This window comes from Euphorbia lathyris, chromosome 1, assembly GCF_963576675.1.
Source record: "Euphorbia lathyris chromosome 1, ddEupLath1.1, whole genome shotgun sequence".
Classification (NCBI taxonomy): domain Eukaryota; kingdom Viridiplantae; phylum Streptophyta; class Magnoliopsida; order Malpighiales; family Euphorbiaceae; genus Euphorbia; species Euphorbia lathyris.
Window position 1 is genome coordinate 78,074,096 of NC_088910.1, and position 18,751 is coordinate 78,092,846.

At 35.4% G+C, this 18,751-nt stretch overlaps 1 protein-coding gene across 5 annotated transcripts; it reads left to right on the forward strand.

Annotated features, from left to right (window-relative positions):
• Nucleotides 1–6,955: 6,955 nt before the first annotated feature.
• Nucleotides 6,956–17,738, forward strand: LOC136202729 (uncharacterized). 5 transcript variants are annotated; one of them, XM_065993581.1, is made up of 9 exons: nt 7,139–7,318; nt 9,599–9,697; nt 13,893–14,130; nt 14,225–14,293; nt 14,558–14,764; nt 14,845–14,937; nt 16,839–16,946; nt 17,027–17,382; nt 17,479–17,738. In XM_065993581.1, the coding sequence occupies exons 5-8, from the start codon at nt 14,615–14,617 to the stop codon at nt 17,378–17,380; spliced, it is 705 nt and encodes a 234-aa protein (XP_065849653.1). In that variant the 5' UTR covers nt 7,139–7,318; nt 9,599–9,697; nt 13,893–14,130; nt 14,225–14,293; nt 14,558–14,614; the 3' UTR covers nt 17,381–17,382; nt 17,479–17,738. The 5 variants fall into 5 exon arrangements, with proteins under 5 accessions (XP_065849646.1, XP_065849630.1, XP_065849653.1 ...); XM_065993574.1 differs by lacking the exon at nt 7,139–7,318 and adding an exon at nt 6,956–6,987 and having other exon boundaries at nt 14,225–14,764; XM_065993558.1 differs by having other exon boundaries at nt 7,138–7,318; nt 14,225–14,764.
• The last annotated feature ends 1,013 nt before the right edge of the window (nt 17,739–18,751 follow it).

An 18,751-nucleotide genomic window follows, 5' to 3' on the forward strand; every position in this document is an offset into this window, starting at 1 on the left:
CAATGCCCTATTCAATATATAACATGCTGTATTGACAGCTTCTCCCCAAAAATACTTTGGAAGCCTATTTTCACTCAGCATTGTCCTAGCAATTTCTACTATTGTCCTATTTTTCCTTTCAACAACTCCATTCTGTTGAGGAGTTCTAGGGGCAGAGAAATTGTGGTCAATACCATTATTTTCACAAAATTCATCAAACAATTGGTTTTTGAATTCTCCACCATTATCACTTCTAATGTGAGCTACTCTTAGGTCTTTATCATTTTCAAGCCTTTTGACTAATGTGGTAAACATCTCAAATGTCTCATCTTTGTTACTTAGCAAGATGACCCAAGTATACCTAGAGAAATCATCTACAATAACTAAGGAAAATTTCTTACCTCCTATGCTGAGTGGCTGGATAGGTCCGAAAAGATCCAAATTTAGTAATTCCAATGGTCTTTTGGTTGAGACAACCTTTTTGCTATGAAATGACTTTTTGATTTGTTTACCTTGCTGACAAGCATTACAAAGTTGATCTTTTTCATACTTCAATTTTGGTAATCCCTCAACTAATTGCTTTCTAGCTAGTTTGGCAAGGAGGTCCATGCTGACATGCCCAAGTCTCCTATGCTATAGCCAGGAGTTGTCCTCTTTTGACACCAAGCATATACTTTTTGAAAATTCCTTTTCCAAACTCAACATGTAAACATTCTCTACACGAGGGGCTGTTAAAATCAAATCATTTGTTTTTCCCTCGAGTATTTGACACTTAGTATCATCAAATATAACCTTCCTTCCACTCTTGCAAAGCTGAGCTACGCTTAGAAGATTATACTTGAGACCTTTAACTAAGGAGACTGACTCAATTTTAGGGTTACCTCCGATAGTTCCTGAGTCGACTATCTTGCCCTTCTTGTTGTCTCCAAAGCTTAAACTACCTCCTCATTTAAGTTCTAATGTGATGAACTGAGTTTCATCACCTGTTATGTGTCTTGAGCATGCGCTGTCTATATACCAGAGTTTTGATTTCTCCACGCATGTCAAGCTGACCTGCATTTTAAACTATTCGTTTTTAGGTACCCAATTCTTTTTGGGTCCTTTCTTGTTAGTGTAAACAGGTGCAAAGTCATATTTTAACTTGTGACGACATACATTTGTAGTATGGCCACTTTTACCACAAAAGCCACACATAGTTACCCTTTGAGGGCGATGTTGAGTGTGGTCAGCATTGTTGTTCTGAGCATGCCAACATACTTTGATAGTATGACCTTTCTTACCACAGAAGTCACATTGGACAGTCTGTTTGTTATACCAGCACACAACTTTTGTGTGTCCTTTCTTCCCACAACAGCTACATTGAGTAAACTGTTTATGCTGACCAGTACCTGAGTACTCAGCATGGGGTTTATTCTTAGTTGAACCTTTTATTTGGTTCTGTAAAGTTGTGACATCCTTTCTAAGTTTCTTTGACTCAGTTTGAACCTTCGTGACAAACTTATGTAAGATTTGCATGTTCGTATGTAAATCTGAGTTGTCCTGGAGGAGATATCGGAGGTCACTCAGCTTGACCTCCTCAATCTCATCACAACGCCTGCTGAGTGCCTTAATCCTTTTGTTACACTTCTTAGTTAGTGTATATAAGTCACTCAGGGCATTTACCATTTCGTTTCTAAACAAAAGTAAGGATGTTACCTCATTGTTGTTTTCCTCCTGCTCAGAATCTCCAGAGAGGTCAGCTTGCTCAGATTGAGATTGGTCAGCTCCATCATCTGCCATGAAGCATATGTTGGCTGTTTCATTTTGCTCAGCTTCAGATGATGTTGACTCATCACTGTCACTCCATGTGGCCACCATTGCCTTTTTGCTTCCATTCTTATCTTTCTTCAGATTAGGACAGCTTGACTTAATATGCCCAGTTTGATGGCATTCATAACATGTGACAGGTTTGGAGCTGTCCTTTTTGTATCTGGTGTCACTGGACTCAGCTTTATATCTGTCTCCTCTCTTGTATGGCCGCTTACTATTTCTTTCATTTCTTCTGAACAGCTTTTTCATTTTTCTAGTAAACATGGCCATTTCCTCATCATCAGTTAACTCACCTTCTGTGGAGTCAGCTTTCATCACTAGTGATTTCTGTTTCTTATCCTCAGATTTTTCTTTAGTTTCAAAGTTTTTCATGGAAATTTCATGAGTCAGCAAGGAACCGATCAGCTCATCATATTTGTATGTGGTCAGGTCCTGAGCTTCCTCTACAGCTGTCTTCTTGGCTTGCCAGCTTTTGGGAAGACTTCGTAAGATCTTCTTCACTTGTTCTTCTTCAGTGAAATTCTTACCGAGTCTTTTAAGCTCATTTATTATGTTGGTGAACCTGGCATTCATTGCTGAGATGTCCTCATTGTCAGTCATCTCGAACAGCTCATACAATCGCATGTGTTGGTTCACTTTGGATTCCTTGACCTTGCTGGTGCCTTCATAAGTTACTTCCAGCTTTTTCCAGATCTCCTGTGCTGACTCACAACCTGAAATCTTATTGTATTCTGCAGTATCTAGAGCACAGTGAAGCATATTGATAGTCGAAGCATTATTTTGCAATTTTCTAAGGTCATCCTCTGTCCACTTAGTTTCACTTGTTTGGTTTCCTGGGAGGAAACGAGTGCTATTCTCACCCATTTTTAGGGATCAGCTCAAGATTGTTAGATCTTTGAGTAGTGAGCTTAGGCTCTGATACCACTTGTTGGTCCCTAGTAATTAGTTCCAAGGGGGGGGTTAGGAACTAATGTAACTTTTTTCGCTTTTAATTATGCTGACTTAATGTTATTTTAAGAGTTTGATAACTCAGCGTGTTGGTCAACACGGGCGTTTGATTAGTCAGACAGTTTTAGTTCTATGCTGACTAAGACTGCTTGACTTGAGAGTTGGGAATTGACACTTGAAAGGTCAGCTTCCAACTTAGCACTCAGATTTTCTCAGTTTCAGTTTTAACAATTTATAAGCTGAGTGAATACAACAAGCAACACATGCACATATATATATATATTGAGAGAAAGAGTTTAGAAGTTACTCAGCACGACTTATCCTGGTTCGGCCTCTCTGCCTACGTCCAGTCCCCAGTTCTTCCTGGGATTTTCAATCCAACACTGAGCTCTTTCAAGGTAGAGCACAAACCCTTTACAAGGCAGTGAGTATGCAAGAGTACGTCCTCTATTCGTCTACTCAGCTCCTACTAAGTACTACAACCCAGCACTTAGATTTTTCTACCACTGAATACTTACAACCAAGTACTCAGCTCAACACTCTCAATATTCCTATTGATCACACACTTGTTCTTTTTAAACTAAAGAACACCTTAGATGATTACAAAGCAATCAATCTAGAATTTACACAGAGAATGGAAAAGTTGGTGTAAGATCTTTTTGTATTTGAGTGCTTTCAGAATTTTCTCTCTTGTATTTTTCTTTTGATGCTTGGGCAAATGATCCAAGAACTGCCATTGTCCTTTTATAGATGAAATTCTGAAGATTGGATCATTTGATATGATTTAGCCGTTAAGTCCAAAACGGCTCTTTTATCAGACAGCTTCTGGTCAGCTTCAGTCTGTTCTGCCATTCCCTTCCTCTGTTTTCTTCAGGCGTCAGGTTTTGTCTTCTTGCATCAGACTTGTCTTTTTGTGCCAGTTGTCTTTTACCAATAATCCATTGACCCATGATTCTTGGAATTAGCCTTCTTTGTATTTTTGAGGCTTCAATTATTGGTGCAGAAGATTGCAGACTTTGTCCTTTAGTGAACGGATCTTTCATGCTGTCCTGACTATCACTCAGCTTCATTCGTTATCTTCGAATGTTCAACTTCCATGCTGAGTTCCTTCTTAGTCAGCTCCGTTTTGTTTATACAATTCTAAAGGAGTCTTCTAATTTAGTCAGCTTCGTTCTGGCAACTTTGAAGGAAACTTCTGAGACTGAGTTCCACTCCACTCAGCTTCCATTATTTCATGTTGAGTTCCCGTTCCACTCAGTTTTTGGCTTGTGCTGACTTCTGACCTGTCTAACTTTATATATATATTTTTGCACTCAATATTGAACAAACATATTAGTACAATTAAATCAAAGCATTTAAATTTAATTGCCTCTTAATCATGGATGATTTTGTCAAATCAAAATCTTGTGGAAAGGTGTTTCAACATAATGTACAGAGTATGTGATTAGCAAGTCCGTAATCATTCCCCCCCAGAGCTATAAGAAGACAGGTTGATTCTGTCGTTAACCTTTCCGTATTAGTTACAGTATAATTCGATCCTTTATCAACTACATCCTTGAACTGAATCTTATGACTATGGGTGATGTCAAGTCACATATAGCGAGACGTTCATTTTACTTGTACAGGCCGAGTCAACTCAAAAAGATAGGTTAAGTGAAATCTGTATTTCTTACTCTTAAGCTATCACCTTGCAAGGATTTAGAGTCGAGTCTTCCACAAGTGATCCATGGATGTATCTCCCATTTATCGGGAGTGATAAATGCTCAATCCAATATATAACGACTCCGTAATTACTTCCTGCGATACCCAACGTCTACTGTTCACACCCTAGAGTCATCTCTGTTAAGGATCGTGTTACACCAGAGTCAAAGCATCACATTCCGTAATCCAGAATACCAATTAATATTCCTTTGAGTCTGAGGATTAGTTGTACCTATTAATACCAATGAGATGAACAGGTGACAAGGATGAATCTACCCATCCTGTTATCTCAGTGGTTTGCTCATCGTTGTCTAATGCGTAGGAGGGTTCACCCTTTTCAGAAACACAAGGCTCATCAAACTCATCAGCCATGTAGCAAATGTTTACTGACTCAGTGGCACCATCTTCAAAGGATGATGACTCATCACTATCACTCTAGGTGGCCACCATTGCCTTTTTTCCGTTCCTTTTATCCATTTTGAGAGTAGGGCAGTTTGATTTGATATAGCCAGGCTGATGACACTCAAAACAGGTGATTGGATTTGAGTTCTCCTTTCTACCTTTGTCGTCGGTGTGCTCAGCTTTGTACTTGTCATACTTCCGGAATGGCTTCTTGCCATATTTGTCATTCTTTCGGAACAACCTTTTCATCTTTCTGGTGAACATGGCCATTTCTTCATCATCTGACGTGCTGTCGCCAGTGGAGTCTGCTTTCATGACAAAAGACTTTTCCTTCTTGTCCTCGGACTTTTCCTTCACCTCAAAGTTCTTCATTGAGATCTCATGAGTCAGCAGAGATCCAATGAGCTCGTCATACTTGTAGGTGGTCAGGTCCTGAGCTTCCTCAACGGCAGTTTTCTTTGCTTGCAAGCTCCTGGGGAAGCTCCTCGGTATTTTCTTGACTTGCTCCTCATCAAAGAAGTTCTTGCCAAGTCTTTTGAGCTCGTTGATTATGTTGGTGAATCTTGAGTTCATCTCAGAGATGCCTTCACCATCGTTCATCTCGAACAGCTCGTACAATCTCATTTGTTGGTTCACCTTTGATTCATTGACCTTGCTGGTTCCCTCGTAGGTGACCTTAAGCTTCTTCCAGATTTCTTGTGCTGACTCACAACCTGAAATCTTATTGTACTCTGCAGCATCTAGAGCACAGTGAAGCATGTTTATAGTCGAGGCGTGGTTTTGCAATTTTTTAAGGTCATCCTCAGCCCACTTTGCCTCATCTTTGACAACTCTTATGTTGTCAATAGTTTCATAGGGAACAAACGGGCCTTGTACTATTGTTATCCATGCACTCATATTTGTTGCTTGAATGAAATTTTTCATCCTGTTGTTCCAAAAGGTATAGTTTGACTCGAAGAACAGTGGATGCCTAGTGATAGATAAACCCTCAGGTAGTATCTAAGTTGTTTCATTTCCAGGAAGGAAAGGATTGCTGTTTGCAGCCATTACGGGGATCAGCTCTATATAGTTTTATCTTGTGTGTTGAGCTACTGAGCTCTGATACCACTTGTTGGTCCCATATAATGTGAGAGAATTAGTTCCAAGGGGGGTTTAAAAAATTCTCTTTAAAGCTGACTTTCTTTTTCGAACTAAGACTTTTACTTAGTCGTTTAGCACAGTGGTTCTGAGTGAGATCAGATGCAACTTTAGTTAATCGGTAACTAAGGCTGCTTCTATCATTGAGTCAGGAGATAACACTGAAGTTTATTCCTGAACTCAGTACTCAAGCCACACAACTCAGTATATGTATTTTAACATTTTACTAGGCACAGTTCAAAGCAAGCAGATAAAGAGTAAGAGTTAGAAAATGTTACTCAGTAGATTTATCCTGGTTCGGCCTCCTACATACGTCTAGTCCCCGGAATCACTACAAAAAATTCATGTTATTGTGACTAATTTTATTGTAACCAAAATAAGTTGGTCACAATAAACATGGTTATTATGACAAAATAAAATATTTGTCACAATAGATAAACAAGCTACATGAGATTGTGATAAAATACTTATTTTGACAAAGTTTTGTCACTATACGAATATATATTGTGACCAAATTTGATTTGTCACAATAGTTTGTAGTAATATATATGCCGGGAAAATTTGGTGCGAAATTAAGCACATGTGGAGACAATTATTTTGTCGCAATAAAGCTATTTTATTATGACTAATAGTTTTGTTACAATAACATACTTCTGCAATTTTGAGTTTTGTCACAATATTGATAATTAGGGCAACAAATGGTATTTGCCACAATAGATTTTGAAATTACAATTAAATATTTGTTATGACCATTGTTTGTGATAACAAAATGATTTTGTTGTGACAAAACACTATTTTGTCTCCATAATAAATGAAATAATTTGGAGGGATATTTTGGCATATTTTGGCGCCAATTTTTTGGACTCTTGGTTATCTTCTCTAATTTTATAATTTTTTAATTAAATCAACTAATTACTAAAAGTTTATCTCTAAACCCTAAAAGGTACATCAAATACCTTTCCTTTTTATCATCTTCTACGCTTCTCTCTCTTTTCCACATTTTTGAACCAGGTACTTTCTACTTGCATCTCTCTTTTCCAAATTTATGGTACTTTCTACTTGTTTAAACTTCTTAATTGTTTATTACTGTAATTGTTTATACTTTCCATATACTTCTTTTTTGTCCTTATTCATGCTATGAATAATTAAAGAGAGGCTGATTTGGTCCATCCCTTTAGTTGTGGGGATGTTCTATTCTTTTTAGCTATTGGTTTTTTCAATTACCTATAAAAGAAAAAGAAACACAAGTTTTTCTCTTTTGTGCGATACTGATATTTGGGATCGAACTCACCACCTTCTCCGCCATGGCTTTCCTTCACTCTGCTTTTTATTTCTTGTGCAGGTCAGTTTTGTCCATTATTTTGTTTCTTTTGTGCTTTTATTTCCTTTCCATTGAACAATTTAATTTTTACCCAAAGATAATTATTAGGTTTTCCTTATTGAAGGCATCTCCTTTTCTGCCATGCCTTTGCTTCACTCTGCTATTTCCTGGGAAGTTAGTGATTTGGGTTTGGGTTGATAACTTAAATCATATTAAACAGTTTAATTGAAAGGATTATGGTTTTATTATCATCAATAAATTTGGGTATAATTAACCACTACTTTTCAAAGATCTTCTAAGAGTCTCCAATATCTTAATGTTACTTCATCCAAAGAACTGCTTATTGGATCTATTTGAGATTCTGCAACTTATTATTGATTTGAAAACTTTTATTGTGTGCTTTTAGGTGTTATGAAATTTTCTATTTTACAATGAATTTAGCTATTTAGGGTCTTTGGTTATAGTAGAAGGGATAGTTGATGCCTATTATATGTTGCAAGTGGTGTGTTTTGTTTATATATGATTTCATGAGGTGTGTTCTTTAGCAAGCCCTTAATAGATTAGCCCCCTAGTGAGTATAGTTTCCCAAATTTAGCAGCAGACTAAGTAGCACAGAGACACAGCAATCCCAGATTTTGAACAAACATCCCTCTTTTTTTTTTAACTTCTATTGTTTTAATTTTGCATCCAAAAACAAAATAAGCCATTTGATTTGATTTGGTGAAAATAAAGTACATAATAAGGTTATATTTAGTAAGAGTACCGGTTCCTCCAAAATTGCAAGCAATATTAGAATTCCCATTTTACTAGTAATAGTTGTTGAGAGCATAAGGTGCATGTGAGAGAAGTGTGTTTGGTTGATAACACACACCATTGTTTTGAATAGGAGAGCAATTAGCCAAGTCTAAACCCCATGCCTAATCTAAATTAAAATAGATATATATCAAAAGGTAATGAAATCATTAAAAAAAAGTTGTGTTAGTAAGTAGGAATAATAATGGTTGTAGAACAAGTTTGAGCAGAAGGGAGCAGTCTTCGAGCTGAGCTTAGGCAGTAAAATTACAATAAGGGAGCAATTTCTATGAAAAAGAAATGAAAATAGGAAATAAGAAGACAATACCAATTAAACTAATTAAAATGTTACAAGTTGATATAATATGAAATGTGAACCTACAGTACAGAAAAACAATAAAAATGGAACCTTAAAAATGAGTGTGGTGATGAACAAATTAAACAACATAAAATGCCACCGAGCAGGAAAAGGCACAATTATAAAACCAATATCCTCTTTGTCATGCTCAATTTTGTACTATATGAAAGCAACAAGAAGGAAGAAGAAAGAGTTCAAAGCCTTTCTTTAATTTATTCCTCTCCCACAAGAAAAACAAAAGAAAAAGTACTAGTTTTTCTCTCTATTAATAAACGTTAGGGGTAAAATTATAACATTTTAGACATTAGGGGTAAACTTGCATCATTTTAGACGTTAGAGGTAAAGTTGCACCATTTCAAACGTTAGGGGTAAAATTGCACCATTTTAAACGTTAGTGGTAAAATTGCACCATTTTAGACGTTAGTGGTAAAATTGCACCATTTTAGACGTTAAGGATAAAATTATTCCTGATTGCAAAAGTTAAGGGTATTTTTACACCTAATCCCGTTATTTTTACGAGTAACATTGAATAAGAGAAAACACATCAAACCAAAGCATGTTACGTGATTGGTAAGTTGGTAACAAGAGTCACATGCTTTTTATGAAAAAGGTCATACATATTTAAAGGACAAAATTAATATTGAGTACATATCATTTGTTAAGTGGAACATAATTAATATTCAGTACATATCATTTGCTTAAACAAAATGTTGATATGGGATACTTTGTATTGTACTCTTCTCCATCATGATGCTTTTTTATTTTAGATTTTAACTTGTAGAGAATTTAAGTATTTTTCGAAATATGTACATATCATTTGCAAGGAATGGATTCAATAAAATACATCAGTATGAATTATATTTGTAACTACTCACTTGTTTCGTTGTTTACATATGAGGTGTTAAAATAAAGGAAATCAATGCACGGTTAAAAATATAATTTTTTACAAGTTAATGTTGTTTGTTTCCACCTTAGCCTTAATCATATATGCTATTGGTTCAGTTACATGTATTTTTCTATCAGTGTCTTAATTAGTTGAACAAGTATATATAGCAGTTCACCATATGTGCTGCTATTTCATTCTTTTTTATTTGTTTGTAAATATCTTATTGGCTGCCATGTATTAAGAATGTGTTTGTTGCTTGTAAAAGGACAAAAATTAGCCGCCAAAAGTACCTCCAGGGAACACAATCCAGCAGTGACCTTATAGCAATCATTCAGCAAATACTTTGTTTTTTCAGCGAAATAAGGTATGTGTTTCCTTATATATTAGTTATCTTGGTTACACGTGTTTTCCTGATCAAATATTTTAGCAACTTTAGCTTATATAACGTTTAGCCTTAAAATTGGAGAATGAAATATGCAAGTTCCTGTCTCATTTATTTCTGATTGCGTTCTTTTGGCTACCTATGTTAACAGATGGATAAAAGTTGGATACAAATTAAAAATAGACTTGATCCGTTATATATTAAAGGCGTTCAAAAATTTATAGATATTGCTAGCTCTCACATTGACTCTATTGGTAGAATTCGTTGCCCATGTCAAAACTGCAATAATTGTTATTTGAAGAAGGTAGTTGAGGTGAGATATGATTTGCTTAGGCATGTAATGACCATTGATTATACTCAATGGATACATTATGGCGAGCCTTTTATCCAGACTAACATATATCAAAGTTATGAAATAAATGATAATGATGATTTGGATGGAATGAACGATGATATTCCAATAATGTTGGATGATATACAGAGAGCCAACTTTCTAGATCCTCATATAGGAGAAGGGTCGAATAGTCATAATAATGTTGAAACTGATGTCATACATAACAACTTCACTAGATTGGTTAGTGATGCTCAACGGGAATTATACCCAGGATGTATAAAGTACTCCACATTGTCGTTTATATTGCGGTTGATGCATAATAAGATAATGACTAATTCTACCATCAAGTCATTCAATTTGAACTTAGAGTTGTTTAAGGATGCTCTACCTGAAGGCGAGACTCTTCCCAAATCTTACTATGAGGTGAAGAAGATTATGCGTGATCTTGGACTTGGTTACATCAAGATAGCCGCATTCCCAAATGATTGCATGTTATATTGGAAGGAGAATGAAATTTATGATAATTGTTTGAATTCAGCATGTTTAGCTCCTAGGTGGAAAGTTGGCTTGAATAAAAGTAAAAAAATTGCGGAGAAAGTTGTTAGGTACTTCCCTATTAAGGAGAGGTTGTAGCGATTATTCATGTCAAAAGATATAGCTAAAGATATGAGGTGGCATAAGGAGAAACGTGTGGAAGACAATGTAATTAGGCATCCGACCGATGCTAAAGCCTGGATGGAATTTGATAAGGATCACAGTTGGTTTGCCAAAGATTGTCGTAATGTCCGTCTTGGGCTTGCGAGTGATGGTTTCAATCCATTCGGTAACATGAGCACAAATTACAGTATGTGGCCAGTTGTTCTAGTTGTCTATAATTTACCTCCATGGAAATGCATGAAAGAGGCATTTTTCATTTTGGCTATGTTGATTCCTGGAAAAACATCTCCTGGAAATGACATTGATGTTTATCTTCAACCATTGATAGATGAGTTAAAAGAGTTGTGGGAAGTTGGTATTGAGACGTATGATGCATTCACAGGTGAAAAGTTTCATTTACATGCTGCATTATTATGGACGATAAATGATTTTCCTGCATATGCCATGTTATCTGGGTGGAGTACCAAAAGGAAATTAGCATGTCCTGTTTGTAACAAGGACACTTCCTCACTTACTTTGAAACATGGAGGAAAGCAATGCTATCTGAACCATCGTAAATATTTGGATCAAAATGATACTTTGAGAAGGAGTAGAAAGTTCAATGGGAAGCCAGAGCACTTACCAAAACCAAAAGAGTTATCAGGTGATGATATCTTAGAGCAATTACGACATATACCTGAAGATTTTAAATTTGGGAAACCACCAAATACAAGGAAAAGAAAACGCGATTCAAACCAGTTGAACTGGACTAAGAAAAGTATATTTTTCGAATTGCCATATTGGAAATCCTTAAAGTTGCGGCATAACTTAGATGTCATGCATATAGAAAAAAACATATGTGAAAATATCTTAGGAACACTGTTGAATATTGTGGGGAAAACCAAAGATAACGACAAGGCTCGATTAGACTTGGCAGAAATGGGTATACGGAAAGAACTTCATCTACAATGACATGGTGAGAAACTTTTGATGCCACAGGCATGTTATACATTAACAACAGCAGAACGAAAAAAATTCTGTCAATGGTTGAAGGATGTCAAGTTTCCTGATGGGTATGCCTTAAATTTGACTAGATGTGTCAATCTTGACAATGGTAAAGTTTCTGGGATGAAGAGTCATGATTATCACGTCTTTTTACAGAGATTACTTCCAATCGCAGCCAATGGTTTCTTAAATAAGGATTTATACCATGTGTTATTTGGACTCAGTCATTTCTTCAAGGAGCTATGTGCAAAAGCGTTGGATAAATCTGTTTTGAATCGTCTACATAAGGATATCGTACTCATCTTATGTAAGCTTGAATTGATATATCCTCCTTCATTTTTTGTTATTATGGTGCACTTGGCGATTCACCTAAGCCATGAGGTTGAATTAGGAGGGCCTGTTCATTACCGGTGGATGTATCCATTTGAAAGGTAATATAATATTTTAGTTAATATATATATATATATATATATATATATATATATATATATATATATATATCGTTAGAAATAATTTTATTAAAATTAATAGTGGTCGTACGTTAGGTTTTTGCGTACTCTTAAGGATTTTGTGAAGAATAAAGCACAACCAGAAGGTTCCATTGCAGAAGCCTACATTGCCAAAGAATGTCTTACTTTTTGCTCTTTATATCTTCGTGGGGTCGAAACAAAATTCAACCAAGAAGAAAGAAATTATGATGGAGATCAAGTTCATGATGTTGGTGGATTTTTTGTATTTACTCCAAGTGCAAGGCCATTAGGTGCTTCCAAATGCACCATGTTGTCTCAAATGGAGTTTGACAAAATTCAATGGTACATTTTAAATAATTCAGCGGAAATAGATGATTACCTAAGGTAAGATTTATTTATATATAAGTTATTTAACACACGTGTTTATCTATAAAAAAAAAAAAGGGCGGCCCGGTCGCATTACGCGTCCCCGCTGAGCGAGGGTCCGGGGAGGGGTCCCACCACAAGGGTGTATTGGGGGCAAGCCTTCCCTTGCCAATTTAATTGGCAAGAGGCCGCTCCTAAGACTCGAACCCGTGACCTCAGGTCACACGGCAACAACGTTTTACCGTTGCGCCAAGGCTCGCCCTCGACACGTGTTTATCTATGAGTTGACAAAATTCTGATTTTTAGTTTGCATAAGGAAGAGTTAACCCGAGAGAATCCACTTAATGTAGAAAAAAGACATGAAGCTGAATTTGCATCATGGTTTAAAGATCGTGTAAGTTCAATAGACTCATCCAAAGTTTTAGATTTCAAATTTTATTTTTCTTAACATACTTAATTGTATCTTATAGGTGACAAGTTTACATAGAAATGGTTCACTTGGTCCAAAAGATGATTTATATGTTTTAGGATTAGGACCTGACAGAAGAGTTTCTAAATATAGTGGAATAATAGTGAAAGGAATTCGGTTCCACACATTAGAACGTAATCAACGTCGAAGTACGCAAAACAATGGAGTAATGGTAGAAGGAGAGCATAATTCGAAAGATGTAAACTTTTATGGCATTTTACAAGAGATCATTGAACTTGATTACTTGTATGGAAAACGAGTTTATATGTTTAAGTGTGATTGGTGGGATGTTAGTGACAATAGAAATGGAATAAGGGATGATGGTAAATTGGTTAGTGTGAATATTGGTCGAAAATGGTATGCAGATCAGCCATTTATACTAGCATCTCAAACAGAACAAGTGTTTTACATTGATGACATAAAAAATGGTTCGAATTGGAAAATTGTGCAAAGAGTACAGCCTAGAAACTTGTATAATGTTCCAGAAATTGAGGAAGGAGAGGATGGAGGTGAAAATTTTGAGAATGAACCATATCAACAAAGTGAAACTGGCGAAGTTGATGAGTTTGAAATTGCGGATGATATAGATATGGAACCATTAAACAGGACCGATACTTTGCCAGAAGAGTTAGATGCTAGTTCTATTTTCACTAATAACAATCCTCAATTCGAAGATACATATGAAGATGAAATAAGTGATGAAGATACATTTGATGATTATTCCGATGATGATACAAATAATATGAACGATGAAAGTGAGGAAGAGGATGACGCATAGGTTTGATATGAATTTTTAACTTTGTTATATTTATGATTTCACTATGCTATTGCACATTACAAGCTTGCTGATTTTTCTTCCATTATCTACATATAATAATCATATTTTATCATATGTAGGTCGATATGGCACCTGGAACGAGGAGTAAAACGAACACACGGTCAATTAATGTCTCTGTATCAACAAATGAAACTCCTCAATCACAACCAACACCTTGTATACCTGCTCAATCCAACTTAACTTCTAGTTCATTGCCAACTGGGTTAGGGGCTACCTTGACATCTGAAGTAAATAGTAATACTTCACCACAAAATGTTGCAACAAATTCAACCATAACAGCAGCAACAGATACTGAGTGTTAGTATTTTCTATATGTTTATTTTATAACTTATTTGATGTTGGAAAAATAAATGAATTTAAATATGTACATGTTTTCTTGTTTATTTCGCAGTTGTAGTTGAAAAGAAGAGAGGGCGTGGAAAGGCAAGAGGTTTTGAGGTGAAAAAGAGAATGAAGGAAGGTAAAAAAAATTGATGGAGTGACTATTGTTAAAGATAAGTATTTGCCTATTGGTCCAGCAGAAAAGATTTTCAAGATGGAAGTTGGAATTATCACTCGAATTCTAGCACATTTACGTGTGTTTTATTGGAAACACATGCCCGAGGATAAGAAACATCCACTTTTCGCGAGGCTTGATGTCATTTTGAATATTAAATATCTTTTTGTTAAGGTTATTTATTAATTATGGTACAACTGAATGATTCGTTTTGTCGTCATTTGGCAGAGTGAGTTTGAAATTAGTTTTGATGATCCACATGCGAAGGAGGTGATAGATTCAGCAATGGCCAGTCACTTTAAGCAATATAAGCATATGTGCCATAAGCATTATAAGAAGTACACTGCAGAAGATGCAAAGAAAAATCCACCCGAAGATGTTACTCAAGAGGATTGGGTCCATTTATGCAATCATTTTGAAAGTGACGCTTTCAAGGTATGTCAATATATTATGAAGTAGCTTTTATCATATCAAAGTGAAAGTTGAAGTTACCTTCATTGAGTTTCTATGTACAGAAACAAAGTGAAGCAAATAAACTGAATAGAGCTAAGTTGGTAGTTCCTAATCGAACTGGATCAAAATCATATGCACAATGGATTTTTGAAATGGTACGTAACATTGTTTTATTATTTTTGTTGCTAGCAGATGGAACTTGTTGTGTATGAATCTCTGCTATCTAATTGAGTAATAAAAATAGCTAATCATGCTCTGTGAATTTTACATTTTATTGCTGCCTATTCTTAGTTTAGTAATCTGGTTTGTCAAAGCTTCAATAATGGTCGTAGAATCTCATCAAACTTAAATATCAGTTGTTTGAATGGTGTGGTTTTTGAGAATTTGAGCAATTAGATGCGAATAACACTGTTAGTAGAAAGATAAAGTTGAAGATTGCAAAAATTATTAACACCTACATTGGTAGAAAGGATTAAAAGTTCAGAGAGGCTCTGGACTCCATATCATATACTATAGATTTTGGAATTTGGAGTGGGCAAAAAGCATTATTAAGCCCTTGAATTTTACATGCTTTAAGGATCAAACAGCTAATCAATTATTTTTCCACATTGAGCCCTTGATAATAGATTTTGTTATGGGTTTGGCTCTTATTGAACTTTTTCGTTGCGTTTGGGCGGCATGTATTATAATACAAACTAGTAATCAAGTGTCTTTCTCTATTTTCCTAAAATGTTGAGAGCCTTTTCTTTTAGGAATAAGGTGCAAAAATGCCCCTAACGTTGCCAATCAGGAGCAATATTACCCCTAAGGTAAAAAATGGTACAATTAAGCACCTAACGTTGTCAAATTAGTCCAATTTTACACTCTTAACAGATTCCTAACTCTGTTACAAGTTCTGATCCCCTAATTTTACACACCCTTATCAGATTTCCTAACTCTGTTAAAACAAGTAAGAAATTAAAACCCAACCTAGTTACATTCCTCTGATCTAAGTGGCTAAACATTTATCAAATTCAAACTTTTGAATGGAAATCCTCCAACTGAGAGGATTAAGTGCTTGACCGGATGCGATATTGAATGGAGTTTGAATTGGGACGAGGAATGGATTAGTATTAGAAGTAGTAAAATTGAGGAAGATGAGAAATCAATGGAAGACATAGATGTGGTCTTGGTTGATACATCTTCTGCATTCCTGGCCTCGGATTCAACAGTTCACGAACAAGAGCTTGAAAGCTCATCAAGATTTGTTACTTGATTTTTTTGAAAATGAGAAGAAGATTAGTGAAAACAGTTTTGGTATTAGTGATTTTGTATCAGATAATCTCAGTTTTGAGACAGATAATAATAGAATCTTAGTTTCTTCAATTTCATTTTGTTGCTTGTTTTCTGGGTTAAAATGCCTCTGTTTTGACTAAAATTAAAATGGATTTTAGAATTTCCAAGGGTTCCTAGGATTCTTTTGTTTCAGCGATTTCCAGATGATGGGAGGAGAGGTTTTTGATGAGATTGGCTTTTAATCATTCGATGAAAGCCCTCTAAATTAGGGGATCAGAACTTGTAACAGAGTTAGGAATCTGTCAAAGAGTGTATAAAATTGGACTAATTTGACAACGTTAGGTGCTTAATTGTACCATTTTTAACCTTAGGGGTAATAATGCTCTTGGTTGGTAACGTTAGGGGCATTTTTGCATCTTATCCATTTCTTTTATAAGAGGGCGAGCCTTGGCGCAACGGTAAAACGTTGTTGTCGTGTGACCAGAGGTCACGGGTTCGAGTCTTAGGAGCGGCCTCTTGCCAATTAAATTGGCAAGGGAAGGCTTGCCCCCAATACACCCTTGTGGTGGGACCCCTCCCCGGACCCTCGCTCAGCGGGGACGCGTAATGCGACCGGGCCGCCCTTTTATCCATTTCTTTTATAAGCGGAACTATTTATCATCTTGAGGTCTATTGAATACACTAACAATATTTTAGTGGCATGAGAATGGAAAAAAAACAAGTCAATAAGTAGTTTTATTCTTGTCAATTAGTTATTCATGAATTTTTCCTTTTTATACAGGAGTCCTCTCAAGTGAGCCTTGATGAACCACCTGTATTGAAGTTATACTTCGATATGCATCATAACAAAGACGGAACATGGTTCAATCTAGAAACTCAAGAAAATTATGTAATGATACTCATTCGAACTCTAAAAGTATGTTATTACATTGGATGGCACTTACCGAATATTGGAATTTTTTTTTATAGGAAAAAATGATTGCAGAGTTTCAAAAGTCTAAAGAAGAAGAAGTTCAGTTATCTGGGCAACAGATTGTCGAAAAAATTTTGAAACCCAAAAGTGGTTACTCTCGTGGGTTAGGTTATGTGGCAAAGCCAAGTTCAGGTAGAGTTGCTCGTGTCTATCAAGAGAGCTTTCAATCTGAGAAACAAGCTCGTGAATTACTTGAGGAGAAGCTTAAAACTCAAGATGAGAAGATCAAAAGTCAAGAAGAAACCATTGCAAACTTACAAGCATCACATGATGAGCTTAAAGCTCTTTTTATGTCAACACTTAATCGTAATGGAGCCCAAACTTCTTCGTCATCTCCTTCTGAAGATTAACGGTATTTATTTTTTCAATAGTATTAGATATTAATAAATTATATTGGATAATTAGTGATTACTTCTAAACTCTTTCTTTAATTTTTTTTCATATGCAGATAAAGCTGCTGGGATTTGGCATCTGTTCAAATGTCTCAAAGTTGAAGATTATTTTGATATTTAGTGTTGTTTTTAAACATCTTGTCTTCAATTAATTTTATCAACTTATTAGCTTGGGTTTTATTATTATTGGGATATTTTACATTTCCATTGTCGGATTACAAATATTGGATTAGTATATGTTTGATCTTAAATGATTTATGTATAAGGTATTTTTGTTACAGTTGTTTGGCATCATTTATACAGGTTTGACAAATCAGAGTTATCATGGCTTTGTCACAATTACATATGAATTTCTTGATACTATCTTTTCGTCACAATTAAATTTAAAATTTATGACTAATGTAAGCAATGAGATATGTTGTCAAAATAAATTAATTATATCATGGCAGACTTGGTTGGACAAAATATCATTTGTTACAATAAGTTAATTTCAACAAATATTAAATTTGTCATAACAAATTACTCTGATAATTGTAACAAATACTACATTCGTCACAATATAGTAATCAATTAATTGTGACAAATATACTTAGTCACGTTAATTTATTTCGTCACAATAAGTATCTAATATTTGTCAAATTTTCCCACTTTTTGTGACTAATATAGACTTCTAGCAACTAAATGTAATGTTTTTTTTGACAAATTATTAGTCACAACATACAATGTAAACATGACAAACAGAATTTTGTCACAATATAATATTGCAAAACGAGACAAACAATAATTTCGTCACAAGAAACTTCTCGAGACGAGCTTATTGCTACGAAGCTTATGACGAATTTTTTGTCACCGTAAGTATGTTGTGACGAAATATGGACATATTATGACGAATTTTTTGGTCACAAAAAGGGTTTTTTTTGTAGTGAATCCTTCCAAGCTTTAATCCACTATTGAGCTCTTTCAGGTAGAGCACAAACCTCTTACAATAGTCAGTGAGTATACAGAGTACCTTCCTCTATATCCTATACCCAATACTATTTCTACCACTGAGTGCTATAACTGAGCAACTCAGTATCTCCTTCTAATCTCTAGAAATGATAAAGATTTGTTCTAAATACAGAGAACACTTTAGATGATTTTACAATCTAGACTTTTTACACAAAATGAGAGTGAGTGTAAGATTTCTTTGCTTTGCTTTGGCACAGAACTTCAAGTAGCAATTTGGTCAGCATTTCGACTTCGTGAAGATCTGCATCAAATAAAGCAAATGAGAGGCCTATTTATTATAACATCTGAGGCACCGGTTATTTCGAATTTCAAAATAACCGT